The 27,561-nt window shown below is 38.4% G+C and overlaps 2 protein-coding genes across 3 annotated transcripts in view; one reads left to right on the top strand and one right to left on the bottom strand.

Annotated features, from left to right (window-relative positions):
• osbpl6 (oxysterol binding protein like 6) overlaps nt 1-27,561 on the bottom strand; it is a 50,957-nt gene that overhangs the window by 6,933 nt on the left and 16,463 nt on the right. Inside the window, exons 3-16 of one of the 2 annotated variants that reach the window (XM_004081932.4) lie at nt 24,449-24,571; nt 24,133-24,186; nt 21,607-21,720; nt 21,354-21,524; nt 20,574-20,715; nt 20,314-20,417; nt 19,826-19,918; nt 18,169-18,337; nt 16,983-17,113; nt 14,894-15,001; nt 14,383-14,514; nt 13,633-13,720; nt 1,521-1,774; nt 1,048-1,185 (exon numbers count right to left, since the gene is read on the bottom strand). In XM_004081932.4, the coding sequence (XP_004081980.1) occupies nt 1,048-1,185; nt 1,521-1,774; nt 13,633-13,720; nt 14,383-14,514; nt 14,894-15,001; nt 16,983-17,113; nt 18,169-18,337; nt 19,826-19,918; nt 20,314-20,417; nt 20,574-20,715; nt 21,354-21,524; nt 21,607-21,720; nt 24,133-24,186; nt 24,449-24,571 (1,821 nt within the window). The remainder of the gene's footprint in view (nt 1-1,047; nt 1,186-1,520; nt 1,775-13,632; nt 13,721-14,382; nt 14,515-14,893; nt 15,002-16,982; nt 17,114-18,168; nt 18,338-19,825; nt 19,919-20,313; nt 20,418-20,573; nt 20,716-21,353; nt 21,525-21,606; nt 21,721-24,132; nt 24,187-24,448; nt 24,572-27,561) is intronic. The other variant, XM_023950705.1, reaches the window with a different exon arrangement.
• Nucleotides 3,046-9,247, top strand: LOC110017377 (serine/threonine-protein kinase pim-1-like). The gene is made up of 11 exons (XM_020713034.2): nt 3,046-3,462; nt 3,578-3,778; nt 4,585-4,800; nt 5,247-5,324; nt 5,437-5,531; nt 5,747-5,794; nt 5,889-6,110; nt 6,735-6,915; nt 6,989-7,159; nt 7,252-8,055; nt 8,178-9,247. The coding sequence occupies exons 1-10, from the start codon at nt 3,423-3,425 to the stop codon at nt 7,341-7,343; spliced, it is 1,344 nt and encodes a 447-aa protein (XP_020568693.2). The 5' UTR covers nt 3,046-3,422; the 3' UTR covers nt 7,344-8,055; nt 8,178-9,247.

The raw sequence follows: 27,561 nt of genomic DNA, 5'->3' as shown, positions 1-27,561 counted from the left end.
CATGGTATAGACCCTTTGAAGTCAACCCAAATGATCAATTCCATCAATATTCTAAACAGCTGGTTTTAACATGACACTGACATGCAAACCACACTTAATAAAGTGGATATTTTAAATATTATCTTAACATTTGCTGCAGCAGCAGGAATATACATATTTTATTGTTTTTCTAAGGAATATTCTAAACCATAAGGGGACGGATGATGCAATGATGCAGCAAACTCGGTTCTTATTGCAGAGGAAGAACAGAAAACCACATTATTTTCTCTGTGCTGCATCATGTTTGCAGTTAACTAAAATGAGAACCATGAGGACTGTTAATGTGTGCCCAGATCCATCACGAGCGTTTGAGTCAAGATGTGTCCTACAGAAGTTAAAAATCCAGACAATCCAATGGAAACAACTTTGAGTCATGAAACCATCAGAAATAGGGTGAGTTTTCTCTAAAAGCATTTCAAACTGCTTTATTATTATTAATTATAATTATGAAATATAATGATATATGTATTATGACTATTAATCATAATAATAATTATTATATATCATGCTTTTGTAATGATGTTGACCTTTTTCATAAACTTATTTCAGCCAATGCAGTAATTTGTGAAGCAGACAAAACAATGCTGTTCAAAAAGGATTTTTTTTTTGTGACGTAGAAAATACGTTGGGTTGGCCACAACATTCCTGCTCTGCTTAAACAGAGAGCTCTCAGCAGAAACTATGGGTCTTTGAGTTTGGCTAAAAACGGCATAATCATAGTTGAAAGACCACTGGAACACTTTTGTAACACATCAAAAGATGATCGAAGAGGGACTTTAACACTCTAACATATAAATAAAAGAATACAATGTTCTCAGCAAAGTCTGACTTAACCTTCTCCACACTACAAAAATGCTCAAAGATCTGCTTCTATCACCTTTGTCGATGCTCATTCAAACACTTTTTTCTACATTAGCTGTTACTTCTTAATTTTTATCAAAGAGTAAGGATGCACTCTGATTTTTCTACCAACGCACCTTCTCCTAGACCGTGCTTGTGCACACTTACTTGCTCTGAGAAAAAGCAGAACCCCTTGTCCTCTCGGATACATTCGTACGTCTCTCCCAGCAGCGGGTTGAATGGCTTACTTCCTGCTCGGTAGTAAGTGGACGAGTAGCCTGAGACGGCAAAAGCAGCTATGAGGACCTGTCAAGAGAGCCCAAACAACACACAGAGGGGGTGGTCTCATTATTACAGGCTTCGTCTTACACGTACTGTCAGATACAGAAGACACATCTGAGGCTATCAGCTGCTTTATGGCGACGTGCCTTCCAGAGAGGAACTGATGGAGCTGACAGTCACCGAGAGTTCAAACATGAGCCAATTAATGACAGACACAAAAACAAGCCACAATCTAAGCTGGAAGAGATCAGGAATGCTGGGTTCTTTGCCTGCTTTCTGTGCAAAGGCCAGGGTGAAGGGTTATTGAAGCCTGCTCTGATTCCTATTTGTTCTGACATCTAGCTTTCCAGCTTCTTTACCATGCGCTCGAAGGGATCCTCAGTCTCGGCGGCCTTGTCCAGCAGCTCGCTGTACTCAAGCTCCTCACACATGCGCTGCAGGGTGTTCAGGGGCTCGTTGAGCTCCACAGGCATGGACACTTTGGACAAGTCCTTTCCTATGTTGTTTCTTAGGATGTTCCAGAGGTTGATGTTGCTGGTGTCTGGACAGGGAGCTGGCAGGTAGGTACGCCGGCCGTTACGGAAGGAGCTGCCTGCAAAGTCTCCATTGGCAACTAGAAACAAAGTACACATATTTACTACTTTCATAGCATTTAATATGAGATGTTTAAAGAGCCTTTATCATGCAAACTCAACTTTTAAGTGAATTATAATTGTAATTCACCCACAAAAAACAACACTAAAGTGGTATTTTGATCCATTCATGCATTTCAAGTGTTCCTCCTGCACGCTGAGCACCGGCCCATCCCAAACCACAAAAACGAGCAGGTTCTCATATGGTGATATAGACACATGAGGAACAGCCCCTTCCAGGAAGAGTCTGCGCCGCCAGCACCGCCCTCAGGCTAACACACACACCCCCTTTCTCAGGGGGCCTCACAAGGAGGGAAAAGGGGGAACCTCAGAGATCCAGTCGTCTTAATTCCTCATAGGAATATAATCTCCTGAAAATACCTAATTTCACAAAAAATATGTTCTTTAGTGTACCAAAGGTAATATATTATCATATATATGGATATACCTTACTCTGAAAGGCTTAATAAAAGCATAATGTGGGCTAGGCAAGCTGTGTAATACACTAATACACTAATACTACAATACATATCGCAAAAGACTGCAAAAATTGCAATAAATGGTTACCTCAAAAGTGCTAAAACACTGTTATGGCAGCTTGAAGTATTTAACAAATCACATTAATCCCTTTATATCATTGACCAATCGGATGGAACCCTAAATGTTCTCCTATGTAGACGAGGGTCAACTCTTATTTAAAATAAGCTGTTGCAGTGAAATGGAAATTATTTAGTAATTATTATTTAGTTTTGTTATTTGTTCATGTACGCATGTTATATCGCCATCACAGAATTGATCACTAATATCGCATATCACGAGTTTTCCCTCATATCATGCAGCCCTAATGTAGGCCTTTTAAAACAGTTAATTTTCAAAATCACATTAATTTAAAAAACAAACAAACATACAAGATAGTAAACAGTTATTTTATAGAACACCTCTGTTATAGGGAAAATTTACAAAAATGTGAGGATTTTTTATATTTATGAATTCTGCATCACTTAATAATTAAATCTATATAATCAATTAAACATTTTTTAGAATATTTTTCGACTCAAAACATTTAAATTACGAAGCATTTTGTATCAGCAGCACAAGGAAAACATTTTTTTCCTTTTTTCAATTGGTAATGATGGCAGAAACGCTCTTTGAATTAAAATGTATTTTGTATTTCTATATATATATATAAATACAAATATTTCTATTTGAGTCAATATATTGTCAATAAATGTATATTTCTTTACATTTTTAGAGTTAGAATAAATGAGTACGTGACAGACAAAACAGTTTTTTTGAAGTTGTTCTTCAAAACAAGTCATGAGTAAATGAAGTCATTTTTGAGGTTGAAATCAGAAGTTACAAGAAGGAAAATAACTCAAATCAAAGTATATGAATATATACTTTTTCATATGTAAGCACCAAAAAGTAAACTAATGCTAAAGTTCCATGCCGTGTAACTTAGCAACAGACTGTGACATCACTAATATCAGAGAGCCCCACTTTATAAGTTGCTTAGCGATACGGTTAAACCACAACACTCTTCGATCTCGAAAGTAAAGCACATATTTTGAGACTAAGGAAAGGGTTTGCGATTTACGCAAGTTTTTGTGTAATAAACAACGAAAGATCATGGACAAAGATTCTGCCATGGACAATCCAAAATATACTGGTAAATGAGAGTCCCGGCAAACCTTTTAGTTACATGTTTGCTTCGTAAAGATGCCAAAGATTGGTTTTTGTGTTGCTATGATAATATTTTAACTCATCCTGCTTTTCCCAACAAGTTGAGAGGAAGACCAGTCCTGAAAATACGAAAAAGAAGAAAAAAGTGACGCTCCCGGTGCCAATTGAGACTCCTGAGCCTTCACAACCATCTACCAGCACCCAAGACAACCCCCCAGTAAGAAAACTAAAAAGACAGAAAGAGGAAGACAAAGAGGAAGAAGAAATAATAGAGCCAAAGAAGGTGAAAACTCCTCTGAGAGGTAAATAAAGATTATCACGCTCCTTTCAAAAGTTGAGCTACTGGTATTTTTAAGTCTGCTTTGTAAGACATTGGAGTAAGTTTGTGGGCCTCAAAGCTCATGACAGCAGTCGACTGTCAAAAGAAACCCTGAAGTCCTAAATTTGTTTGTAAAATGGCTCTGAAGCTGAATGCAAACACTCCACCCAAATAAATGTCTCTATTATGATGGATTTTTATCAACATTATGCATTTCCTGAGCTATAACACTGGTTTAAAATCGTCCAAACCTTTAACGAACATTTCACAACAGTACATATGTAATAAAATCAATTTTTTTCCAAAATGCTTTATACTGAAGTGTTTTTCAGAATGTATCAATTTAAACATAAACACTAAAAAGAAGCCAAAGTCACATGCTGTGTAACTTAGCAATAGTTCATGACATCAGTGATATCAGAGAGCCCTGTTTTCAAAGTTGCTTAGCAACACTCTTCGACAACAAAAAGAGAAAAGTAAGGCGCATACATTAAAACTAAGGAAACATTTTTTTATTCAAGTTTTTGTGTAAAAAGCAACAAATAATGTTCTGCCAAGGACAAACCAAAATATAGTGATAAATGAGAGTCCCGGCAAAACCTTAAGTTACACATTTGCTTCGTAACGATGACAAACTTTGGTTTTTGTTATAACATCTCAACTCATTTAGCTTTTCAAATAAAAGCCCCCAACACATTGATATACTTGATGTGAACTCAAGCAGTAAACTGTGAAGATTAAAAATATATATTCTTTACTCATTAAGCTGTTTTGTTGTTGATCATTCAGATGATGGACAAACCAAAAACGTTGAGAGGAAGTCTTTCCCTAGAAAGAAGACACAGAAGAAAAAAGATGTATACCATGAACCGATTGAGTCTTCTGCATCTGAGCCTTCACAACCCTCTACCAGCACCCAAGACAATACCCAAGTGAGAACACTAAAGAGAAAAAAACAGGAAGAGGAAATAATAGAGCCGAAGAAGAGGAAAACGACTCTAAAAGGTAAATAAGCTGACAGACCCCATGGTTTTCTGGAGGGACAAGAAAAAAAATTAAAAATAAAACTGTCATAACAAATTAAGGACTAGAAAAGAATGCATGCTCCTCTCAGACTATCTCAAAACGTAAAAACGAGTTGCCTTTGTTTTAAAGTCTGCTTTAACTGCTAACACTGCAACCAAATGAATGTCTCTATTTTTCATCAACATATTTTACATTTCCTAAGCACTCACACTAATTTAAAGAAATGTTTTAATTATTACAATCAAAGCAAGCGTCTGTGGATCAACTTTTCTAAGGTTGCTTCTTAAAATTCACAGCCCGTTTTTCAAAAATACATATTTAAAAAACAATTGCCTTTAAGTTATACCACAAAGGGGTAGTACTTTTTTAGAGGTGTAAAAAAGTAAAGCTCTGCAATAAGAAAACCCTTTTCTTGTCATTTTCAGATTCCAGTTCCAGTGACGCTGAACAAACTGCAACATCCTCAGAGAAAACTGAGAGGGACAACTTGATTACCGATAAAGGTCTGATGATTGTATAACATTTTCCTTTTGATTATACAGTTAATTTATGTTTAATAATATAATTTTAAATAATAAATGAACTAATATTGTATTTCTGTTTTTTTGTGTTCAGATACATTTGAAGCCAAATATGTGGAAAAATATCAATTTGGTGAAGGAGGTTATGGATCCATATATGGTTGCTTTCGTAAATCTGACAACCTACCAGTAAGTGTTTTGTATGCATCTACAGTAAATCAGCTACAGACTTTTTATAAATCAATGAGAAAAGTACTTGGATACATTAATTTATAATCAGACCGTTGATGTTTGTGGCTTACATGGTCTGAATGAAAATATATTTTGATGGAGGGGAAATTTAAATCAGTTTGTCTGCTGTCAGTCATCTCACAGTCAGAAATGCTCTTGTTTGTGTCTTGCAGGTAGCCATCAAGCACATTTTAAAATGTTTAATCCCACATAAAAAAATGGTAAGTTCCTTGAGCCAAATTTTTCTGAGTATCTCTGCTCTAAATGGGTTTCTGTGCTTCTCTTCCTCATGCTCTCTTTGTTTTGATTCTGCAGGATGATGGCAATGGAAAAATGGTTCCTTCTGAAGTGGCCATAATGTTAAAGTTAAAAGATGAATCCATTCATTCAGATGGAAAAGCAGCGCCAGTAGCCCTGTTGGACTGGTATGACATAGGCAGAGAAATCGTCCTGGTCATGGAGAGACCAATCCCTTGTGAGGACCTCTTTCATTACATTGATACCAAAGGAGGCACACTGCAAGAAGAAGAAGCCAAGGTAGGCCCGTGTGCAGTCTGTGTTGGTTTGAGATGTTCCGTTTCTGCAGAAACTTCCTGAAGCTGAAATGTGTAATCAATGCAACCTTGTTTCATAAAGTAGTTAAGTGTTCGATGTAGGAGCAAAAGTAGCTTTCAGCAGGTTCAGAACGTTACTACATATACACTGGCCATGTGATGCGTGGTCAAGAACGTGCTAAACAAGGCTTCTTGAACACGCATTTAGCCCATGGTGTTCACACTGGCTTCTTCGCTTTTAGAGGCTTGGTGCAAAATGTTGAAGCGGTGCAAATCTCTCGATTTGGGCACAAAATGTAAACTTTTGTGAATTGGGGAGGGGGAGGGGGGGTGTCATTCATCCTTCACAACTAAATCTGAGTTCCCGAATGATCAAAATTCAACCTGGTTTGACCTGCAACACATGGTCAATGGCCGTGCGTTTTGCACGTGGAGCTTGAAAACGGCCATAAAAACGTGTGCAGCGAGAATTTTAAAGGTGAACGCCCAAAATGCACATTTACATAGACTTTTCATTGGAGGTGGCCACCTGAACGCATCTCGACAAGGCCGACTGTAAATGCTGTTTTGCTGCCTCAGCTTATTACTTCTTTTTTATCTCTTTCAGATCATAATGACACAACTAATTCGCACAGCCATAGACCTTGAGGACAGAAACATCTTCCACCAAGACATCAAAACTGATAACATCCTCATTCAAACCCACTCAAATACACCACAAGCTCGTCTTATAGACTTTGGAGTGAGCTGCATGGCAGAAAAAGATTCCATCCTTACAAGATTTTCAGGTAGAAGATCTGCATCAACAAATAAAAACATGTAAAATGAAGATGAATAAGACTAATGTTTATTTTTTTCCAGGAACTCCTATAAATGCCCCCCCAGAAGCCTTTAAAGGTTTTTGTAGCCCTGGATCAACCACAGTGTGGCAGCTTGGGGTAGTTTTGTATGAAACCCTCCATTACCGCGGCGATTTCTCAACAATAGATTTTCTCGAAGGGGATCTGATGATTGACAGTGAACTGTCAGAAGGTAAGAAATAATCTTTCTCTGCATGGATGCTTGGGCTCTGACCTTATCTGACCTTAATATTTACATTACTTTACTTTTTTTTTTTCCTCCAGAGTGCCAAGACTTTTTCCAAGCATGTTTGAATACTTCTGAAGAACAGCGCCCCTACCTCCAAGATCTCCTCCGCCATCCATGGCTCAGATAAAAGAAAACACTCAGACTCAGACACACAAACATGCACACACACACACACACACACACACACAGGGACAGAGAACTCAGAAGTCTGAAATTTTAAAAAGTTTAGAAATTTCAGCAAAAATCCTAAACCTAAATTGACATTAGAATAAAAATGTAGAGTGTAAAGAAAAATGATAAATACTAAAGTTTAGCTGCAAGTAGGGGCAGATGATGGCAATATTATAAAATGAAAATTGGTTCAGTTTTTACTCTTAGTACCTCATAGGCAGATTTAAAATTGGAATTGGTTTAAAAAGTGGCATTTCCCATAAATACTAGGTCCCGTGTTTACCAACAGTTTTGTTAAAGTACCCCAAACTTGCAGGACACACCCCTTTTTTTCCGTCTTCTTTTGGTTGGATGTATGGAAACACGGCACTAGGCAACATTAAAAGACAGAACGTTGTTAAAAGAAATGTAGAATAGTATAATTGAAAATCCAGATGGGGTAAAGATACTAGAATTAGTTAAAAGGAAAACTGGCTCCTCACTCGCATTAAATGTCTTCTGGGTTCTCTGTCAACTGATTGTGCTAATGCTGACTCTTCCGGAAAGATCTGCCTCGTTTTCCTCGTTGCAGTGACCAGGACTCGTCGGTGTTGCTGTGACCTTCATCGATGCAGTGTGCGGATCTCCTCCAGAGAGAGTTGGCAGGACCTTCTGAGTCTCACATTTTGGTGAGTTGTTATCCTAGACAATCACTACTACAGTATGTAAAAAAAGTAAATGTACCCAAAATAAAGCTGTATATGTTACAGCAGTGTCCTTTCCTAACATGCTGTTCTTCTCTTTTCAACAGGACTCCTTGGCGTGGTGGTGGTGGTGCTGGTGGGGGGGTTGTTACAGTGTGCTGCTAGCACACTTTTTCTGCAGCTCCTTTAACCCCCCTGCCTTTTCCCGAGGGTTCTCCCTAAATTCACATTGGCCTTCAAGGGAGTTCGACCTCATCTTCATAGAGAGCTTAGGCAGGAGAGGAGCATGCACCACCCAAACCAGGTGGATTTCATTGGCATAAAGAAAAACATAAAAACTAGGAGGGGACGTGCAAAAACCAGACAAGGCTTTTTAATTCCGCTTTAAAAACGTAAAATTAAAAGCTAAAAAAACAAAAATCATTTTAATTAGAAGCGTACTTAAGTCTAACAAGGTTGCATAGTGTTTAAGGAACCAAAAGATGTTGGGAGGTGGTTGGAGACCACCTCCATTTATTGTAGATCTGACTATTTTCCCAAAACAAGCAATAGAAACCACAGTGTTAGCATTCCAAATGATCTTCTATGAGGGTGGTAGAGGGAAATCAGCTAATTTGAAGTCTTTGTATTTTTCCGGAACAGATCTCGAATAATAAAAGAATATTGGACATAACTGAGATAAAATGAGGATTCAAATTGCTAAGCCAAGAAAAATGCATTAGGAAGGGGCTACCAACCCAAACCGAATACAGGGGGAAAGAAACTTAGGGACAACCAATATTTTCTGTAGTTAAAAGAAAAAGACAAATCTCGTTCTGTTACATGTGTGTGGGTTTTATCTCCAGCATCTTAAAAACGTGTCTCAACGTTTATTTGTTTTATTTCTTATTTTGTAGCAAAACCAAAATTAGCATACCGAAACGTAGCTTTTCTTGATAAATTTGGATATAAAATTCTTGAAAAAGATTCGGTAAAAATAGGACCTTCCAAACCTCAAACGGCTTTCTACATGACCTTTTGCAACTCTGACAAAGCAAAAACAAAATTGGGAGCCTGCACAAAACCGTACTTGGTCTTCTAAAGCAAAAACTGTCAATTAAAAAGCACTTGCACGTCCCCTGACTGGTTTTTCAAATTTGGCATTACATTTGATGAAATAAAAGAAGTAAAATTGGAAGATTTGTCATGTTTTTTGTTATTGTTTTCTTTTTTATTTGTTGGTCAAACATAGAAACTAAAAAACAAGGTATAATAATCTTCCAACAATAAATAAAAAAGTTATGTTTTGTTTTTTACAAATGAAGGTAACAGTATTTTAAAGCTTCTTTAACCACTTTTAAATTACCAGCAATTGTGTTTCAAATAAACTTGAATGAGTTTATTTGTAGTGACAAATGGCAGTAAGAATATATATTACAGTTTGTGTTTAAAAAGAAAATTCTAGGATTCTACACAGTGAAGAAAAGCCTAGTGGTGTGACCACATACTGATTGGAAGAAACAGTCTTTTAGAAACTGAACAAAACAAAGCTCAGAGTTTGATTGACTCTGTCTATACATCCACCCACCTGCTAATAAAAACAAAAAAATAACTTAATCCTGTGAGTTTGAAATTTGAAAAACAAAATCAAATTAGGAAGTACCACAGTAATCGGCAGTTTTTGAACATTGTCCAATATTTTGTAAAAACAATTGCATTAAATCTTCTAAATGTTTTAATTATTTCTTTAGCAGTAACTAACTAGTGCAAAAACTGAACTTCAAACTTATGGAGAACATAAGGCAATGCAAGGCAATGCAAGACAGTTAATATGCTGGAAGAATGTTCCTGCAAGTAAAAGCATTTTGTAAGGTTTTTGAAAATAATGACGAGTATTGGGTTTTTCACCACAGACAACTGAAATGCAGGTTTGACGAGATCAGGTTATGCATAAAAACTGGTTTTGCATAAAATAAGAGGTCTCAGTCACTAGGGTTGGAACTGGACTCCACTTTTTTTTTTTTTTTTTTTGGCCAAGAGTGGACAAAAACTTTCTAGATGAACAGCAGGCTGAGCTGCTGACAGTATAAATGATGTAATAATTATGTTTTGAGACATTTGAAAAAAATTAATCTTGATTTGGTCCCAACCTTCCTTTGAACTGAAGTCCAACATGAAGTAGGTTAAAAGTCTTCAACCACAAAGATCAACCTGCAAACTGAGGGAATTAGTTAACTTCTTAAATAAAAAAGGAGGGTAATGTCCTCCAAACGTAACACTGTTTCACTAGAAATAAAAATGCCTTTCCTAAAAGACAATGCAAGTTTAAATGTGCCAAGAAAGGAGGAGACGTGGAACCGAATGGAGGAGACGTGGAACCGAATGGAGGAGACGTGGAACCGAACGTTCATTGAATGTTGGTGAAATAACTGTCTCACAAACCCCCCAGAATTGGGTCCAGGTCTCCTCAGCCAAGGGGGCCCATCCCCCAAAGCGGCCCATCACACAGCAATAGAAGTCAACCTATCACTTACTATAACTTTGACACATTGGGATCGATTAGCATATTTTGCTTTTACAAACAATATGTATATAAGATCCTGAGCACATTGCTGTGTTTAGAATAACACAGAAACAGAACAAGATCCAGTTCTTCCTAACATCGATAAAGCCAGATGTACACAGGCTTCATGTGGCATCACACAAAAGATAAATTATGACCAGGGTAACATGTTTTCTGTGGCCATTTTCAATATCCTTTTCTATCCTATAAACTTGCTAGAAAGTGTTGGTAAGGAAAACTCATTGCAGCAGCAGTCTATAAAAAGCTCCTGGAACCCATCCTGGAAAGTTTTCCATTATTTTCACAAGAATCAATACCTTGAGAGTCTAGAGGGGTGAGGATGCACGAGGAGAAACTAGACAGCTTCTGGAACTATTACGGACAGCAACCCTATTATGATCTGCAAGCTATTGAAGAATAACCCCTCCCAAAGGAACAGAAACAAGTAATGCATCTGTTAAAGGAGACACCCGAGATCCTTTAAAGTCACTAAACTGCATCACAATGTGTTGTTCATGTGGTTACAGAGACTCGTGCTTCTTTGGGAAGTTGAGGTTCAGTGGTCTTTCCTTTTAATGTCATGAAGGAAATTTGTTGGAGTTCATAATGAATGAGGGAGGCTCTGGCAGAACAGGCGACAAAAAGATATTATTTGGCAAAAAAAAAAAAAAGCACTGCAACAACAGAAACCCCCACCAAAAAGGGGCAGCAAAATAAAGTAAAACACAAGGTAACAGAAACCCTGCAAACCAGGGATCTTTGTAGACTGAGAAACAATCAGGCGAGTGGACACACCTGCAGCAATGAACAGCAACCAGGTGTGAGCAGCTGAGCAGGTGCGTCAATGCAAAACAAACAAACTGCCTGAAATAATCCAAATGAACAAAGCAAAGTCATAGGGACAGCTGTCAGATGGGTGAAAAAGCTTACAAGTGTATTTTCCCGAAATGATGGAAACTGAGAATTTCCTTCACTGTCATAATGAAAGCAAGAACCTCTACACTGAAATCTGAGTCTTTTTCCCTATATTCAGAGATGTTTCTTAAAACTAAAGTTAACAACACCTTATGATTTACCTGACCTGAATGCAGGTCAAAACAACAAAAAACATTCAATTAAAGATTTTTTTAAAAGATTAAATAAACATAAATTAGGAAATTTTTATCAACATTTTAAGCGATAAACCTGCTGAAATAGAAAAGATCTTTAACACTGAACATAAATGTAATATTTCAGTTCATAAAACCATATGTGTAGGCTTGGGATTTAAATAAAACAATTCACAACGCTTTTGGTAAATTAGAGAAACTCATTTAATGTACTTGGATGATTATTATGGAACCTGACGATCACATTTTGTCACTCTGATTTCCTAAAGACTCTTTGTAGATTTCATAGCCACCATGTAACCGACAGCAGAAAGAAAAACTGGCAGACGCGCTTTAGTGGTGAAACGGTAAATCTACTTTTTGCTTTTCAAAGATGTAATCGTTTACTCTGATCTCTGTTTTTGTGGTGGAGATGTCTGTTGATGTCATATTAATCAGTTCTTTTTATACAGGATTTTGACCTTGATCAAAGTTTCTACAGTTTTCATTTTGATAGGGGTGTAACGATTAATAGACTCAATTGATAAATAGATTTATATTCCCACAACCCGGCCAGATTGATCTGTCTGAGGCAAATTGTTAATTGAATCAACCTGTACCATTATAAGGTCGTTTCAAAATGAAATAAATCAATTTATCGATATTGGAAAATACCATATGGACTGAGGCATGGTAGGCTTATTTTACTATAACGTAAAAACGACCAAGAGAAATAATTTGAAGTATAAAGACATGTGACCAAACAGTGTGGTTTAATGTTCCAAGAATGCTCCCTTTGGATTATTTTGATGTGAAAAAAACAACAGTGAGCTAAACTTTATGAAACTAAAATGTGAATGAATTTGACATTCTTACCCGTTTGTTTGTACAAATAGTTGCATTTACATTTGATTATCTTGTAAGAAATACAAGGAATTTGGAAAACTTCACCTGCACTGTTCAGTACCCAGGTATTGAGCCACACAGTACAATTTTGGGCTAAAGATGTCCAGGATCTGTTTAAAATCAGTGAATCAGATAGTTTAAAATAAACCAATATTGATTATGAATCGTATCAGTGACCACAAATTATAATTTGTATTGAATCATTGTTAAAATGAATTGTTACACCCCTACATGTTGGGCCGTTTTAGTATTGTATTGGAAAAGGAAGAACTAAAAGCTTATGCCTTAGTCACATGTGTGTGTATGAGGGTTCATCTGTACGGGTGCTTTTTTGGGTTGTCCGGGTCGTAGACAGGAGCGGGGACAGGTGGGGACAGGTGTGTCTAGCAGTTCCCTTGTGGCTTATACAGTCACTTCAATGGACATCATAAAAATGGAACGTGCCATTGTCATGCCTGTGGTCAGTGTATTGTAAAGTATTTGTAAGGATGATGTATGTTACACACCCTTGTGACACTTGTGTGGTGCCCTAACGCCGCACTCTAGCCGTTAGTAAGGTGTGAATACTGCCCGCTAACTGATCGCTTGCAAACGCGGCACGCATTTTTCACCCTTGCGTGCTATACAAGTCTTCGCTGTGACCTGTTGCCCGCAGTATGCCCATAGAAAAAAATGTGCATGAACATTTTCTCTCCATGATTTAACTGAGCGATCTACAATTTGAATATTTCCTGCGGGCCACTGGTGTACAGGTTTGATCATTTTCTGCCCATATCCATCCGTAGAGCCAGTTGTGACAAAGGTTTAAAGTAGGATTTATTGGTTTGGGGGTGAAACTTTTATCTCAAACACCATCTAATAAACCTTGTGGTTTTGAATAAGAGGGTGTTGAGCTGTCTTACATCAGAACTCGACTGAGCAAGTTGTGGACCCTGTGTGTTCTGCTTTGCTGTGGAATGGAGCGGCAAAAAAACAAGTAAAACGACACACCAAAATACATTTGAGCAGTGCAGAAGTTGGACCTACTCTGTCTGGAGACGTTATCGGTCACACTGGCGTTGTCCTCTGAAATGTTATCGCTCACATCGCTGACGTATGACTCATCATCTGAGCCCTGCCGTGGGTACAGAAAGCAGTGAGTCAGAGCAGGAAACACATCAGAAAGTGATCAGAACAAGAAGTAGACTCAGCCAAATGTGCACATTCACAAAAACGCTGCAGTCTGCCCGCGGCTAACCAACTGCTGCAGTCGCTGGCAAACTGTCCGACTGCACTTTTGAGCGTGGAAATGTGATCAGGCTTTTGTGCACACAGAGAAGGGGTGTTTGCTGGTGGTGATGGTTTCTCTAAAACTCAAAGCTACAGGGCTGAAAAGTTGATGAAATTAAACGGAGACGCATCCTTTAACGCAGCTCAGAGGCTGCCTACGGTGCTACGATACACAGTAGACTTGGAGTTGGATGTTTGCAGCAGTTAGAGAAGGGAAAGGGCAAAATTGCTTGTTTCAAGTGATGGATCCAGCTGCTGGAAGCCACAAATCACTCTGAGACACCACAGAGAGATTAGGGCTCTGATTTGATTCATGTTTGTCTCTCTGGGATTCTGTTTTCAAGCTTTGCGTTACTAGGCGCCCTCGTTAAATGCTGACGAACCCTAACTCCACACACGAACCTCTCTGTCTTTCCATCAGAAGCCTCTCTTGATTCATTTCAACCAAACACCCCCCCAATTCCAAACTGCCAGATTCTCCTTCAGCGTCAGCCGGTCGTGACGTACCTCATTCTCCGATGAGCTGGCTGACAGAAGCACTTCCTGCGCATCAAAGAACTCGGAGACAGACTCTGACATGGAAAGTCGGCTTTCATTAGAAGCCTGCTGAGTCAGAGGGATCCCCATCTGTTCCACAGCCTGCAGGCAAACACGAGCAAATGCAGCATTTGTTTAACGGGCCTTAAAATGACAGCTTCAGAAACCAAAATGGACCGGAGCGTTTGAAAACAGCAGAGGACAAACCAGAGTTCATGCATGTACAGCGCTAACCAACAGACACCCATCTAGAATCCTGTTATTTCTATTAACCCTGATGTACGGCTCTGCCTAGAATAGTGGTGCAATGACTGTACATGCCAGTCAGGAAAACTGGTATGTACAACTGGTATGAGGCAGGAAAAACCCATCAGTCTTTAGGAAATTTAGGAATCAATAACGCAACTGACAAACGCAGGAGTGGAACACTACGACCAGCAGCACTCCTATATCTCTAAATCAGAGCCGCAGCATGACCTACCTCATCAGGCGTGGAGATGATGTTCACACTGACAACTTGTTCAGCCAAAACAGATTCCGAGTGGATGCGGCTAAGGCGAGTTCGAAGCTCCGCATTTTGGGACAAAGCCTGAAATTTGGACAGAAGCCTTAACCTTTGATAAATACTCTTCTGTTAAGAGGGAAAACAGGGTTGGTTTATTTGCTAATGCATAAAAGGTTTCTCTTTTGGGGAAAAGTCAAAGAACAACAGCAATCGGTTACTTTGTTTTTCTTTTTTGAAATTGTACAGGCTGTAATGACTAAGTATGGCCACACCCTGTGAACATGTGACTTTCTGGTTTATATAAAGACCTCTTAAAGCTATTTCTGTTTGAGCTTTGTAATGTTGTCAAACCCTTTACTCCTAACTGTTGTAGGAACATGTTCTGTGAGGTTTTTCAGAGTTGAGAATTTTCTAGTTATTTGTCTAGTAAACACCAACATTTGTGCACATGTTGAACTTCCAAAATAAAATTCACCAGACAGTTTTATAGGACACCAATTCCAGGCAGCAAAAATGCTTTTTTACTCTGAAAAAATTAACATTTAACAGTTTTAAACGTAATGGCAAAAACAATGTGAAAAAAGTAATAAAAGTCAGAAAATGTAATTAACAAAAACTGAATTTTGATGTTACACAATCATCAATTCACAAAAAATATGTTTATTTCTTGTTAGTTGCCCTAAAAAGATGTGTGCATGAATGATGGAATGGGCTAAACAAGAAAAAGTCTGTCTTCTTCATTTAATATGATGTAATTAAAAAGGGATGTTTAGCATTTTATATTCAGTATACGCAAACATTCGTGCATCTACACACGAGTGCGACTGTCCCTGTCTCCTCCAAAGCGGCTGTGGTTTTAATGAGGCTCGTTCATTTTCTGTTTGGCCTGCAGAAGACTTAAGGTGTCATAACAAGCACTGTCAGCTTACGTTATCTGAATAAACACAGGGGATTTCTGGGTAAATAATGGTTGTACTAGTCAAATGAAATTGAAGAAATATAATAGACTTGGCCATAAATAAAACTTCTTCAGGGGAGTTACAGACCCTTTAAAAAGGGTCAAACATGCTGCTGTTGAAAGTTATAAAACATTTTTGTGAGGTAGAGTTCAGATTTTAGGAACCCTTGAAAGGATAAACTGTCAACTTTTGAATTGAAACTTTTTTGGAAGAAACTGACTATTAGCGCATAATTTTTCAAATAGTTGTTTTTTCTTGGCTGCACGGACTTGGAGGAAGGTTAGGGTTAAGTTAATAAGTGCGACCAACAACAACATTTAGATGTTTCACTTAAAATACAGAAGAGCAATGCAGCAATTTACATGAATTCATACAATTTGAGTGTTTATGTGAATGGGTAGCTAAAGGCTGGACCATTTGTGAGTTTGTATGAGTTTTAAAAGAAACACATTGAAGGATGTATATTGTGCTGTATTTGCCTACGTTAAACCGAGCTTGAAACAAACAAAATGACCAGCCGTTTTAAACAGCTGACATTAGCAGCAGTAACTATAGCAACCCTGCCTCTGATAAATACCAACTTCCCACAGAGCTTTGCCATAAAATGTGACCTCAAGAAGGTGACAACTTCACCACACTAACACCCAATTAAGAACAGAATCCAGATAAACCAGCAAGCGTAACATTTGACTGAAATAATGTCAAGTTAGCAAAGATAACGTCCAATTAGACGAGTGAATGTGGAGCGGAAGCCCCAGGGAGCCCAGCTAATGAACTGCACCTCCCTTTCTTTTTATCAGCAGCTAAAACAGCAGAGGACTGCTGGGTTAACTTCTTTTCCATACGTGGTCTTTGTTAATTGTGATCACTGTGGCTTTGGGTAAAGGGCAGCATGCATGTTTTCCTTAAAGCCTGAACACAGCAGCTACAGGCCGGCTTCAGTCAGAAGAGCCAGGGGTCAAATTACAGATGTTATTTCCTCAATCACTTCTGGCTATTACATATGAGAGGAAATCACAGGAAGCATTTAATGCACAGTTTAGATTAATTACTGAAAATAAAAATAAAAAGGGAACTGTGGGTAACGTTTAAAAGCACTTCAGTACCTGTGACAGAGACTTCCTGAGAGAGTTGATCTGGACTGCCTGGTCCGACTGCTCCTGCTCAGACAGTATCTGTTTGATCTTTTCTTTCTCTATGGCCACCGTATTGAAGGCCGACTTCAGAAGCGAGTGGACTGCAGAGACACAAGATTGAAATAAATAATAAATAAACGTTTACACTTTAAAGTCTACCAATCAATGTGATCCGTAGTTAATCTGTCAGAACTAAAAAAAACAGAAAAGCACGATCTGTGTGCACAACAACTAATTATGATAGACTTTTGCTAGAAAATTAATTGGTAATCAAATTCCTTTTTAAGGCAATTATTAGAAAACATACAGAAACTATGATAAAGGAAAAACATTTGCATTAAATATGAAAAACATAAACGGATAAAATGACACAATTAGCTGAAAAAGTACTGTTAAGTATATATTTTTATCAATGAGCAAAAAATGGAAAAATTAAAGCTCAGAAAAACACTTCAATGAAAAAGAAGAAATGTTATGACATTTCTTTGGTAATAATATTTCAAAGAAAAATGGAAAATGACACCTTTTCTTCATTATCGTCATGTAAAAATGAAAATTACTTTTTAATCTTTGAAGTTAGAAATCAACAAGATTGCAGTTAGATGAATATTTGGATAGTAGTTAACAGTAGGTGGGAGTGCAGAAAGAAATGTAAAACAAAATCTGCTTCTACAAAATATATCATGAAAATTCTGTGTTTGAATTATGATCATAATAATTACCTGAAAATGTTCATTAAAATAAAAAGACACTCATATTTCCTCTATAATTGTTTTGATTTATGTTTCATACAGACATATGTTCATTTTGTCAGAAAAATTAGACAAAAAACATAAAAAAATCAAACAAAAACTCTGGTGATGGGAAACACTTCTGCTAACGTAGGACTTATTTATTTTTGAAATCTAACGTTGGTAGTTTTCTACAAAAACCTATCATGTAACAGAAAGCTTTAAACGTGTTAGCTGATGTTTTTTTTCTGTTTGGGGCTTCTATGGTCTCATACCAACAAAGTTGAAAGAAATGGGAAGAATGTTGTTTTTTTAAACTATTATTTAGGACAATGGTTTACTGCTAGTAGTAACGGTCAACTATGATGTATAAAAGTTAACTGATGAAATCAGGATGGATGGATTTGATCATTTTGAGGACTTGCCTTTTTGGGCAATAGTGCAGAACTCCTCCTGCAGTTTAATGTAGTCACTGGCGTACTCCATGTTGTCTGACAAGCAGGAGACGGGCGGCGGGTAATCCACCAGCTCGGCGCAGAGGTTTGGGTTGGACGAGTGGAGACGGACAGGAGACATGCTGGCGGATAGAGGAACCTAAAGAAACATCACATAGTTACTCTTGAAGAGTCACGCTAAAGCAGATGCAAGGAAGAAACACGGCACCAAAGTGAAGGAAAAAACATGAGAACCAGGAAAAAATGTTAGTATCTTTATTAGTTGACTTTATTGTGCTTAAACAATAATTAGCATTTCGATTAGATATGCTAGCTAAATAGGAATCTTAACATAACTTATCTTCATACTTTACGGATCCTTTCAAAATTTTACACATTAAAAATGTTAATAGAGCCGATTTCTTTGTATAACTTTGTAGAAAAACTTGGATTTCTAACTAACAGAGATTTGGTTCTCAGCTGTAAAATTATTTAATTTGAGCTCTTTGCAAATAAGCAGAATTTTTTTGTATTACTTTGATAGGACTTACTTTCTAGGTGATGCTTTAACTGTTTATATTCTCCTTTAAGGAGAGAAAAATTATCAATGATGCCACTTCTAAGAACAAAGTGATATTTCTTCACTCATCTTTTAGCTGTTTCAGTTTAAATTCAATTCCAAAGTTGTTGTTCTAATAATGCTTGAATCATGACTTGTCTGATGGTAATAAAAACGCTGCTTTGTCTTGTCAGGAAGAAGCACAAACAAATTAGGCACAAAAACAAAGAAAATCAATGACAGGCTGATTGTGTGTCACCTTAAAAGAAAAGACACAATGAAGGCAAAAAAGTACAAGTATGGTCACTATTAGACTTGTCAATAATATATAAAAATAAAGGTTTTTGGAGCTAAATCACATTGTTACAGGTCTAATATTGGGAGTCTTAAAGGTGAAGCTAGGTCTCATGATTCACATTTCATGCTCATGCTAATTTTTGATTTTCTTTTTAGTATATATGTAATAACCGGGGCACAGTGGTGGTTGGCGAATGGCGGTGGCGGTTTGCCGAATTCCTCCCCCAGTCTAAAAACATGCTTTATACGTTAAGTGGTTACTGTAAAGTGTCCCTATGTGTGCATGTGTGAGTGTTTGTGGGGGGACTTGTGTGCCCTGCAACAGGCTGGTGGCCTATCCAGGGTTTACCCCCCCTTCGACTAACAGTAGCTGGGACAGGCGGTATAGGAAAATGGATGGATGGATGGAATAACTGGAACAACACTTTATTATTCTGGTGCTTACATATTCGTTACCAACTTGACTGTAGACTTACAGGGTTTTTGCAGGACATGCTTTTATTAATGCACTTAAAAAATATTTTTTTGTACTTTTTTTAATTAAATGTGGCAAACTGTTTACTTTGAATGAGTAAAAATGGTCTAAAATCTTATTCTTTATTCGTTTTTTGTGACATGCACTTGTGTGTCTGTGTGAATGCAGTTGTTAAGAAATAGACAGTAAGACATAAAAAAAATAGTAGCTTCAAAATGTCCTTACTTAAAAGGAAGAGGTGTTGCACTGTCCTAGTTCCTGATATGTGCTCATGTGTAAGCCCTGCTGGTATGTATAGTAAAGGGCTAGAGTGGTACCTGAAGCTGGAATTTTGCATCTTTGGCGACACTTTTTGTTCTCCATCTTCTGTTCAAGCGCTTTTCTTTCTTCGACAATTCTACACAATTGGCCTTTTGAGATGCAAGCGGATCAGAATATGGAAAACAGGGTTAACATAACCAACATGAATAAGAACAAGAATTAGCAACACATTGTGAAATGACGAAAAGCATTTTTTTACAGTTTTATGCAAAAGAAAAATGAGAAGTGTAGCTGTAAAAATGCATTTTTGTTTAAAAAAAGTTATAGTAGTAAGATATTATGGTCCATTTATAAAGGATAAGGTAACTGATTAAACTTTGGTTTTAACATTTTTGAAAATTGTCTATTTTTCCCCTATAGTGATGCTCCTGTTTCCACATAACAACCAGAGTGCACCCTTCATCAGAGTAGAGATCTAAAAATGGATAGTACTCCATTACATGCATTATGGGTTAGAGTTTGTGTCTATGTGTGGGTACTTCACCTGCATATCTGTGAAGTTGGGTGCAGACTGCGTCCTTTGCAGAATCTCCAAACTCTGCAGTAACCGGCTTAGCTCCGTCAGATTGGACTGACAGCGTGCAAGCTCTGAAAATAAATTTGACACGCACAAGCTCACAAACACGTTATAAAACGGCTCCAAATCCACCTCCAAAGGATTTATCTGAAGGCGGTAGGCCTGATTTAATCTGTCGTTTTTGCAAAATCAGATTTGCTACGGCATCAAGAGGTTGTCATTCTTACCCTCAGCACACTTATCCATCTCCTCTGAATCCTGCAGCCAAGCTGCCACTTTGCTCTGGCCGTTGCTGTAGGAGGCCGGCAGGCTGCTGCTGCTGCTGCTGCTGGGGGCCGCCGGCTGCCACAGCAAGCCGCTGGGCTTGGCCTGTTTTTGACATGAAAACAGAGGAGATCTGATCTGAACACTTGGGTCCTCTTTGATTAAAGAACATAAAAAAAACCCACTATTAAAATGTAATCTCATTTTTATCTAGTCACAAATTCTTGATTTTAAAATGGAATGGAGTTTGTTACGTGGCAGTGATAACCAGCTCTAAGTATAATAACAGTTTATAAGCTGGACTAAAGGTGTGAAGTCTGTGAAGAACCTGGGGGCCTGGCTGCTCTGAATCCAGATCAGACTGGTCACCTCTGAAGTTTCACTTCCAGATGAAACTGTTATCGTTGCATCCGTATTTTAAGCCATGTGAGTTTCATATGAAACTGAGGCTGTTTCAAAAAACGCTTCCTTTATTTATGCACTTGACAGTGAAATACCTTCTACCGCAGAAAGCAGTTAAATACCCAAAGTCCAAATCCACTGTTGATAGTCAGTGTTTTTATAGAAAAATTATTCTGAGTTTCTCTTAATTCAAACTTTTTGTAGTCTATAGACCGCAACTCTTAAAAACATATCGAAAATTAGAACAATTTTCCATTTTGTAGTACAGCGGATAAATAAAAGTTACTTTAAAGAGTTAATTTTGCAGAGAAAACATTAGTACAAAGAGGCCAGACTCCTACCTTTGCCTCTTTTACAACACATGGGGCAGATAGGGGGGACTCTATGGTAGCCGAAGGCGGAAACGTTCTCATGGTGGCATCACGGGGAGATCTCACAATCTCGTTTTGCCGATAAAGCCGATGGTGACGCAGCTTCGACACCCAGGCGTCAAAGATGTCTTGAGACTTGACCTGAGAAGGGAGAGGCGAGCGTTGGCCTCGTTTCCTTTCTGGGCCTGTTTGTCAGTTTGAAGAAGTGCCCTTCACTGGTTACCTTCAGGTGATAGATATGCTCCTCCGTGTCCAGGTCGATGCGCCGCGCCCTCTTTTTGATGGACATGACGGACAGGCCGACATCAATGCTGCCATGAAGTTTTCCTTTTTGTGTCTGAGGATGTGGATAAAAACGTGATCAGTTCCACATGTTTACCTGTAGATTAGAAGGAGATTGCAAGCCCCATCTGGACTCTTTTGGCACTTTTTAAAATCAGTCCGACTCCAATCATCTTTTGCTCTATTCTAAAGCGTTTCCAGTGGTCTTTTAATTATGATAATGCCATTTTTAGCCAAAATAAAAAAAACTGTGTTTTTTTCTAGGACATAGTTTCTACAGAGCGGCAGGAGTTCATTAGAAGTTTGCCTCTGCGTTGTGAGTGTATTTTATACGTCACAAATACGCTTTTTTTCAAGTGCCATTTTTTTTTGTCTGCTCCTGATTCACAATGATTTGAATAATAAAATACTCAGTACTGTATTTTGAGCTTAGTTTTCATTATTTATGTCCTTGGTCATCAGAAAAATGCTATAAGTACATGTTAAAAAACACTAGAAATACGATTTTCATCAGAGGGTCTTCAAATAAAATCAAAGGCTTTCACACCCTTACTATTTGGCTGAAATCCCTCGTAACTGTTCAAACATTTTTTTTATTGTCTTGTTTGAATTTTTTCCCAATATGTTGTTTTTTCCAGTGGAGCATCAGTTTGGTGACCTTCTGCTACTGTGTGAGGCTGTTCTGTTCCCTGGAAGTTGGGTTTGGTTTTCTGTTCTGCATTTCTAATTCCTTATAGTGTGTTTCAGTTTGGTTATGCGATTTCCTTGTTCATACTTTCATACTTTTTTATAGTTGTATTCCTTCGTGTCTGTTTTGTTTTCAGCTCATCTCTTTATTCCCATGCTTCTTCTGCTATATGTCTTGCCCTTTACTTGAGGTTATTTATCATCTAGTGCTGTCAACTAAAAACTTACCTTTTTAGAATGGCTTTTAATACTCAGTATTGGTGACATCTTACTTTCTTTTACTGACTTTATTGAATTCTTATCTCTCTTCTAAGTATTTTACTGCTTGTTGCATATTTATGCTGTTGGTTTTTTAAATTTGTGTTCTTAATTTTGAATTTTCTTTTCACCTCTTTTTTTTATTATTATACAGCACTTTGGTACCCTGATGGTGAAGTACTATAAAAATAAAGTTTCATTCATGCATTTGTCATGTTTCCATTTTGTTGTTACTTCAGCTGCTGAATTTCCTGCTGTTGTTCTTTTTTTTTTTTGTAATTTCTGACTTTTCTTTGTTTTTGTCAGCTTTCCTGCCTTTAAAAACTTTGCACAACAAAAAGATCTTGTCTTTGGTTCATTTCTTGGCAAATTTAATTTTCAAACCTCTAACTTCACCTGTGAGCTTTTCAAAAGCTGCAGCTAATTATTCTAGTCCAATAAAAGGTCACTGACTCATTTGTTCATCAGTGAAAGTTGGAATGAACTCTAAAGACCTCTGGAGCACCAACAGCTGCCTCTCCACCTACCAGCTGTACTTATTTTGCTCCCATTTCATGTCCTAAAGTCTCCATTTTATGGTGGAAAGCTTCTTTATTTCCCTTTCCAATCAGAAACATGCATTTGTGTGAGCACCAAAACATGAAAGTTATGACTAAGTTCTGAAGTTATGAGGTTTTGGCACCCCAAGGTGTGGCCAATCAGGGAGCTGAAATAACATGGCGTGCTCAGGAATTCTACATTAAACCCATTTGAAAATGGAAATTAGCAACTGCAAGCTTGTGCTTAACAAAACCAAGTTCTCAGCATCAACTGTTGGAGCCTAATTTAAAGTCCAGGCTTGCAGGACAATATAGCCGGCGGCTCTCTGCTCATACAATCCAGACTGGCTGCACACAACTACCGGTAGTCTCAGTGCAGAAAGTTCTGAACTTCTGCAGCCAGTGGAAATTCCTCATCTCTACAATTATGGACTGAACTTTGTCCCTCAAGATGACAACACTCACCCCCACAGAGCACAATAGATGGAATGGCCCAGGAGTTCTGACCTCAATCTCACCGAACACCTGTGATGCACCTGAGTAAGTAAACACAGGTCCTATATACCGTCTAAAAATGTTGGTAAGCATGGACTAGACTCAGGATAATGTACATGATTTAGTTTAGGTTTACCTTTTTAAATATTTTAATGTGTTGAACATCTTATGACCAAAAGAATGAAGACATTTTTTGCTTTTTTCCATCAAAACCTCAAGGTCAAACATCTCAAGGATGCATTGGAAGCATTTATAACACCACTGTTCCTGTGGGTCAATAATACTTGTAGCAGTAAGTGCTGAAAAAGTGTGAACTGTAGTCGAGTTTTAGAAAATCCTTTCAGGATTCCTTTTTGGGGGGGAATGTTAAAGTTTTTCTGCGTGATACTGAAGGAGGAACTCTAATGGATGTTTTAGGTGTCACGTCGAGCAGAGGTCAGGTTGTTTCGCTCTATTTCTGCCCGCAGGTCACAGTCAAGATTACTTACATCAATGGGGGACTTGGAGTACTTCAGGATACCGTTGTCCAGAACAAAAAACCGCTGCACAGGAGAAAAGAAAAGCACCAAAATAGTTTCAACAAAACCAGAAGCAAGGACAGACATTCAATTATTGAAATTTAACTACTTTTTAAGCTATCGAAATAAGTTTCTAGAGGGAGGATTACAGTCAGTATTCATTTATTAAAAAAAAAATCAATGCTGGAAATTCCTGAGAGGCATCAAAACATAGAGAAGAAAGGAGGACATCTTCAAAGTCTCCCTATCATGCAGGCGGCTGAAACTAAAGCTTCTGGAACATTACCTTATGCCAGCCTTTTAATGGCCATTTCCGCTTCTTCAGCATGAACCCCTCATGTTTGTCTGGCCTCTGGACGTGACTCTGACCGATTTTCAGCCCCTCAATTATTTCCCAGCTGTCCGACTCCTAGAAGAGAAAGAAAATCAGCCTGTGAGTCAGAGACAAAAATTTAGTCTCTGCTGCGTCTAGAAGCTGTTATCACACTTGTAGGAATGTGGTGGCTGCAAAGGGGAAGCTGCACAAACACATGTGGTGTTTATTTTGATTCCTCTACTACACAGACACAATAAAAGGACTGCACTGCTGAAGTTCAGTTTGCTCTCTCAGCATTTCTACACCATTTGCTTTCCCCTGACTTGCCCCCCCCCCCCCCCCCCCCCCGTTGGGGTGGATCTGTAAATTAAAGCGAAGCCTCAGAAGAGTAGGCAGGCAAGATCACACAAGGACAGGATGAAATTTGAACGTCCTCCCTGAAACAGAAGTGAGAGGTCACGGTTTGACACCAGGAGCGTGTTGGGAGATAGGCGGTATCTGTCACGGTCCTTCCTCACACTCCCAGAGGGCATTCTCATCGTCTGCTTGTATTATGTTTCTGTTATTCTCACATTTGATGACAAGTCGGCCCACCACACTGAAAGTGTTAATCAACAACTTCACATACCATTAACAGGGCTCCAGACTGCGACCAAATGGTCGCATTTTGCGACCAAAATTTGAGAGTGTGCGACTGAATTTTACATCCAGTCGCTCATGTGCGACCAGTAAATTTGCCTCCCCCACCCTCCGTATTTTTTATACATTAAACATGGAAGGGCACGTCAATGATCAATGAAATAATCAATGAGACGCGAGCGCACGCACACACACTCGCGCACATACTCATGAAACGCGAGCACACACTCGCGTGACGCCTGTCTGTGAGGCGGCCACTGCGTGTGAGAAGAATAGGGAAAGTCACTGTAAGTGGCTAAATGCGTGGAGGGGGCGGGGCCTAGAGATAATCGAGCGCGCGTAAACATCTGTGGGAAGGAAACGGAGACAAATATCATCACAACCTGATATGTGCGCGCGTCTGAGCTGTGAGCAAGCAAACTATTGATTCGTTCTTCCGACCTGCGGCTAGTGTACCAGTGCCAGAGTCTGCAGCAGGGGTCTCAAACTCGCGAAGCAAACCACTGCTCTCATGCACACGCGTGGGGTGGTCAGCTGAGGAGCATAAACGTCCCACACCTACATGTGTGACAGCTAACAGGGCTCTAACATTAAACATGTGCGAGCAACAACACGATTTAGTCTTAGACACATTTAAAACACGTGGGGAAAATGCAACGATAGACGTGTTTAAGATGAACCAGCGCCGCGCCTGGATAGTTGGGGTGACCAGGAGGGGGGGGGGGGGGGGGGGGTGTGAAGGCGAAGCTGCAGCCAGACTTAAGGAGAACAGGAAGTTGTTGTCCTTAACATTCAATTTAGTTTTAATATGCCTCTTCCCCTTAGTATGATCTGTGATTTGTGATATATCTTTTATAATTATTTTAATGTTTTGTAATGTATGTAGCCTTTTTTTAATCAGTTGGCATATTCAATTATTTTAATTGATCACTGAACTACAAAAACCCATCAGGACACATGTCCCATAATGCATTGTTTTGTAGTCTGTAGGGCAGCTTTCAGTGCAGTACTAAATTTCCAGCTGTGTTCGCTCAGGTTTGCCCCTTGCTCCCACCCCTTTCTCGTGATATTTTTGTTTTGATTGACAGGTGATGTTGGAGCAAAAACAAAAATATACATCTCACACCAGCTGATCTGCGCAGCGTTGCGTCCATCTGGTTGATCTCAAACACGCTTATTGTGCATCTTCTTGGCTGTACTTATTTGGTGTCACCAAGATGAATTTCCATCCCCTAATGTTTACATACATTTAAGTATTGTTTGTAACTGTGAAATGACTGAAAGGTTACTACGGTAATCACTTTGTTACTAAAAACATTTTTTTATTCTAAATTTATGGTATTTTGTTTACTATTTGTACTGTCATGACAGCGATGGTGCTGTCAGTTTACCTTGTTGCTGCATCTTCAAAAGTGCAGGATAAAATGTGACACTGGATTTGAAACAGCACATTGTAATTTCTGCATATATTATTAAAGTATTTATTAGTAATACAGTGGAAATTAGTAGATTTGGTTAGAATGTTTATTTACAGTATGCGCCCCTAAATATTCTGGTTGTGCCCCTAAAATTTTCAGTTGGGGGCCACTGTGCTCCTAGTGAAAAAAGTTAGTCTGGAGCCCTGATTAACATTGATTCCCAATTAGCATTTAATTTTCAGCAATAAAGTCCAACATGAACAAGGTTTCTGAAGAAGTTCCATTACTTTTGGAAACATGAATTTAAAGAAGCAGAAGATATTTGTTATAATGATCTATAAACAATAACAACAATTATTATGATTATTATTTACAGGCGCTGCATTGACTCAGCAAAAAAGGCCAGAAAACCTGTTAAATCATAGTTTAACTTTTATTATCTGCTATTTGTTTTTTTAAAACTTCCATCCATTTTCCTGAATCCCTTTTGGGGTCACAGGGTTGCAGGAGTCGACCCAGCTCTTATAAGGCAAAGGCGGGGTACACCCTGAACAGATCACCAGTCTTTTGATGAGCCTCACACATTCACCCAGAGGGACAATTTAGAGACACCAATTAACCTATGAAGTATGTTTTTGGACTGTGGAAGGAAAAGCCTGGATAAAACTCACACATGCTTGGGGATAACATACAAACTCCACACAGAAAGGAGCCTGCTGGAATTCAAACCAGGGACTTCTCACCACTACACAACCTTGCAGCCTTTTTTTTTCTACTTAAAACACTTAGAAAATGAAGCAGTCATAAATTATGGAATAATTTTATTGATTCAAACAATATAGAGTGTGATCGTCATTGTGCTGTGATGTTGTTTTATGGTTTGGAGTACCGTTTGAAACCATAAAACAGAACTGGATATATGCGATCTTGTTACCACTGTCAGGCTTTTTTCTGGAAGCAAATCATTGCTTTAGTTTAGCGGGCAAACGCAACGTTTAAGGGAATATTTAAAAATCTTGATTTTAG

This window comes from Oryzias latipes, chromosome 21, assembly GCF_002234675.1.
Source record: "Oryzias latipes chromosome 21, ASM223467v1".
NCBI lineage: Eukaryota > Metazoa > Chordata > Actinopteri > Beloniformes > Adrianichthyidae > Oryzias > Oryzias latipes.
The sequence above is the reverse complement of the archived record's forward strand: the minus strand, read 5'-3'. Positions and strand labels throughout refer to the sequence as shown.

Bases quoted from the DNA above. Each gene is read 5' to 3' on its own strand.
- LOC110017377 (XM_020713034.2), top strand. From the start codon at position 3,423: ATGGACAAAGATTCTGCCATGGACAATCCAAAATATACTG. The intron at 5,532-5,746 runs GTAAGTGTTTTG...TGTGTCTTGCAG, and splicing joins GTAAATCTGACAACCTACCA to GTAGCCATCAAGCACATTTT. The intron at 6,916-6,988 runs GTAGAAGATCTG...ATTTTTTTCCAG, and splicing joins CATCCTTACAAGATTTTCAG to GAACTCCTATAAATGCCCCC.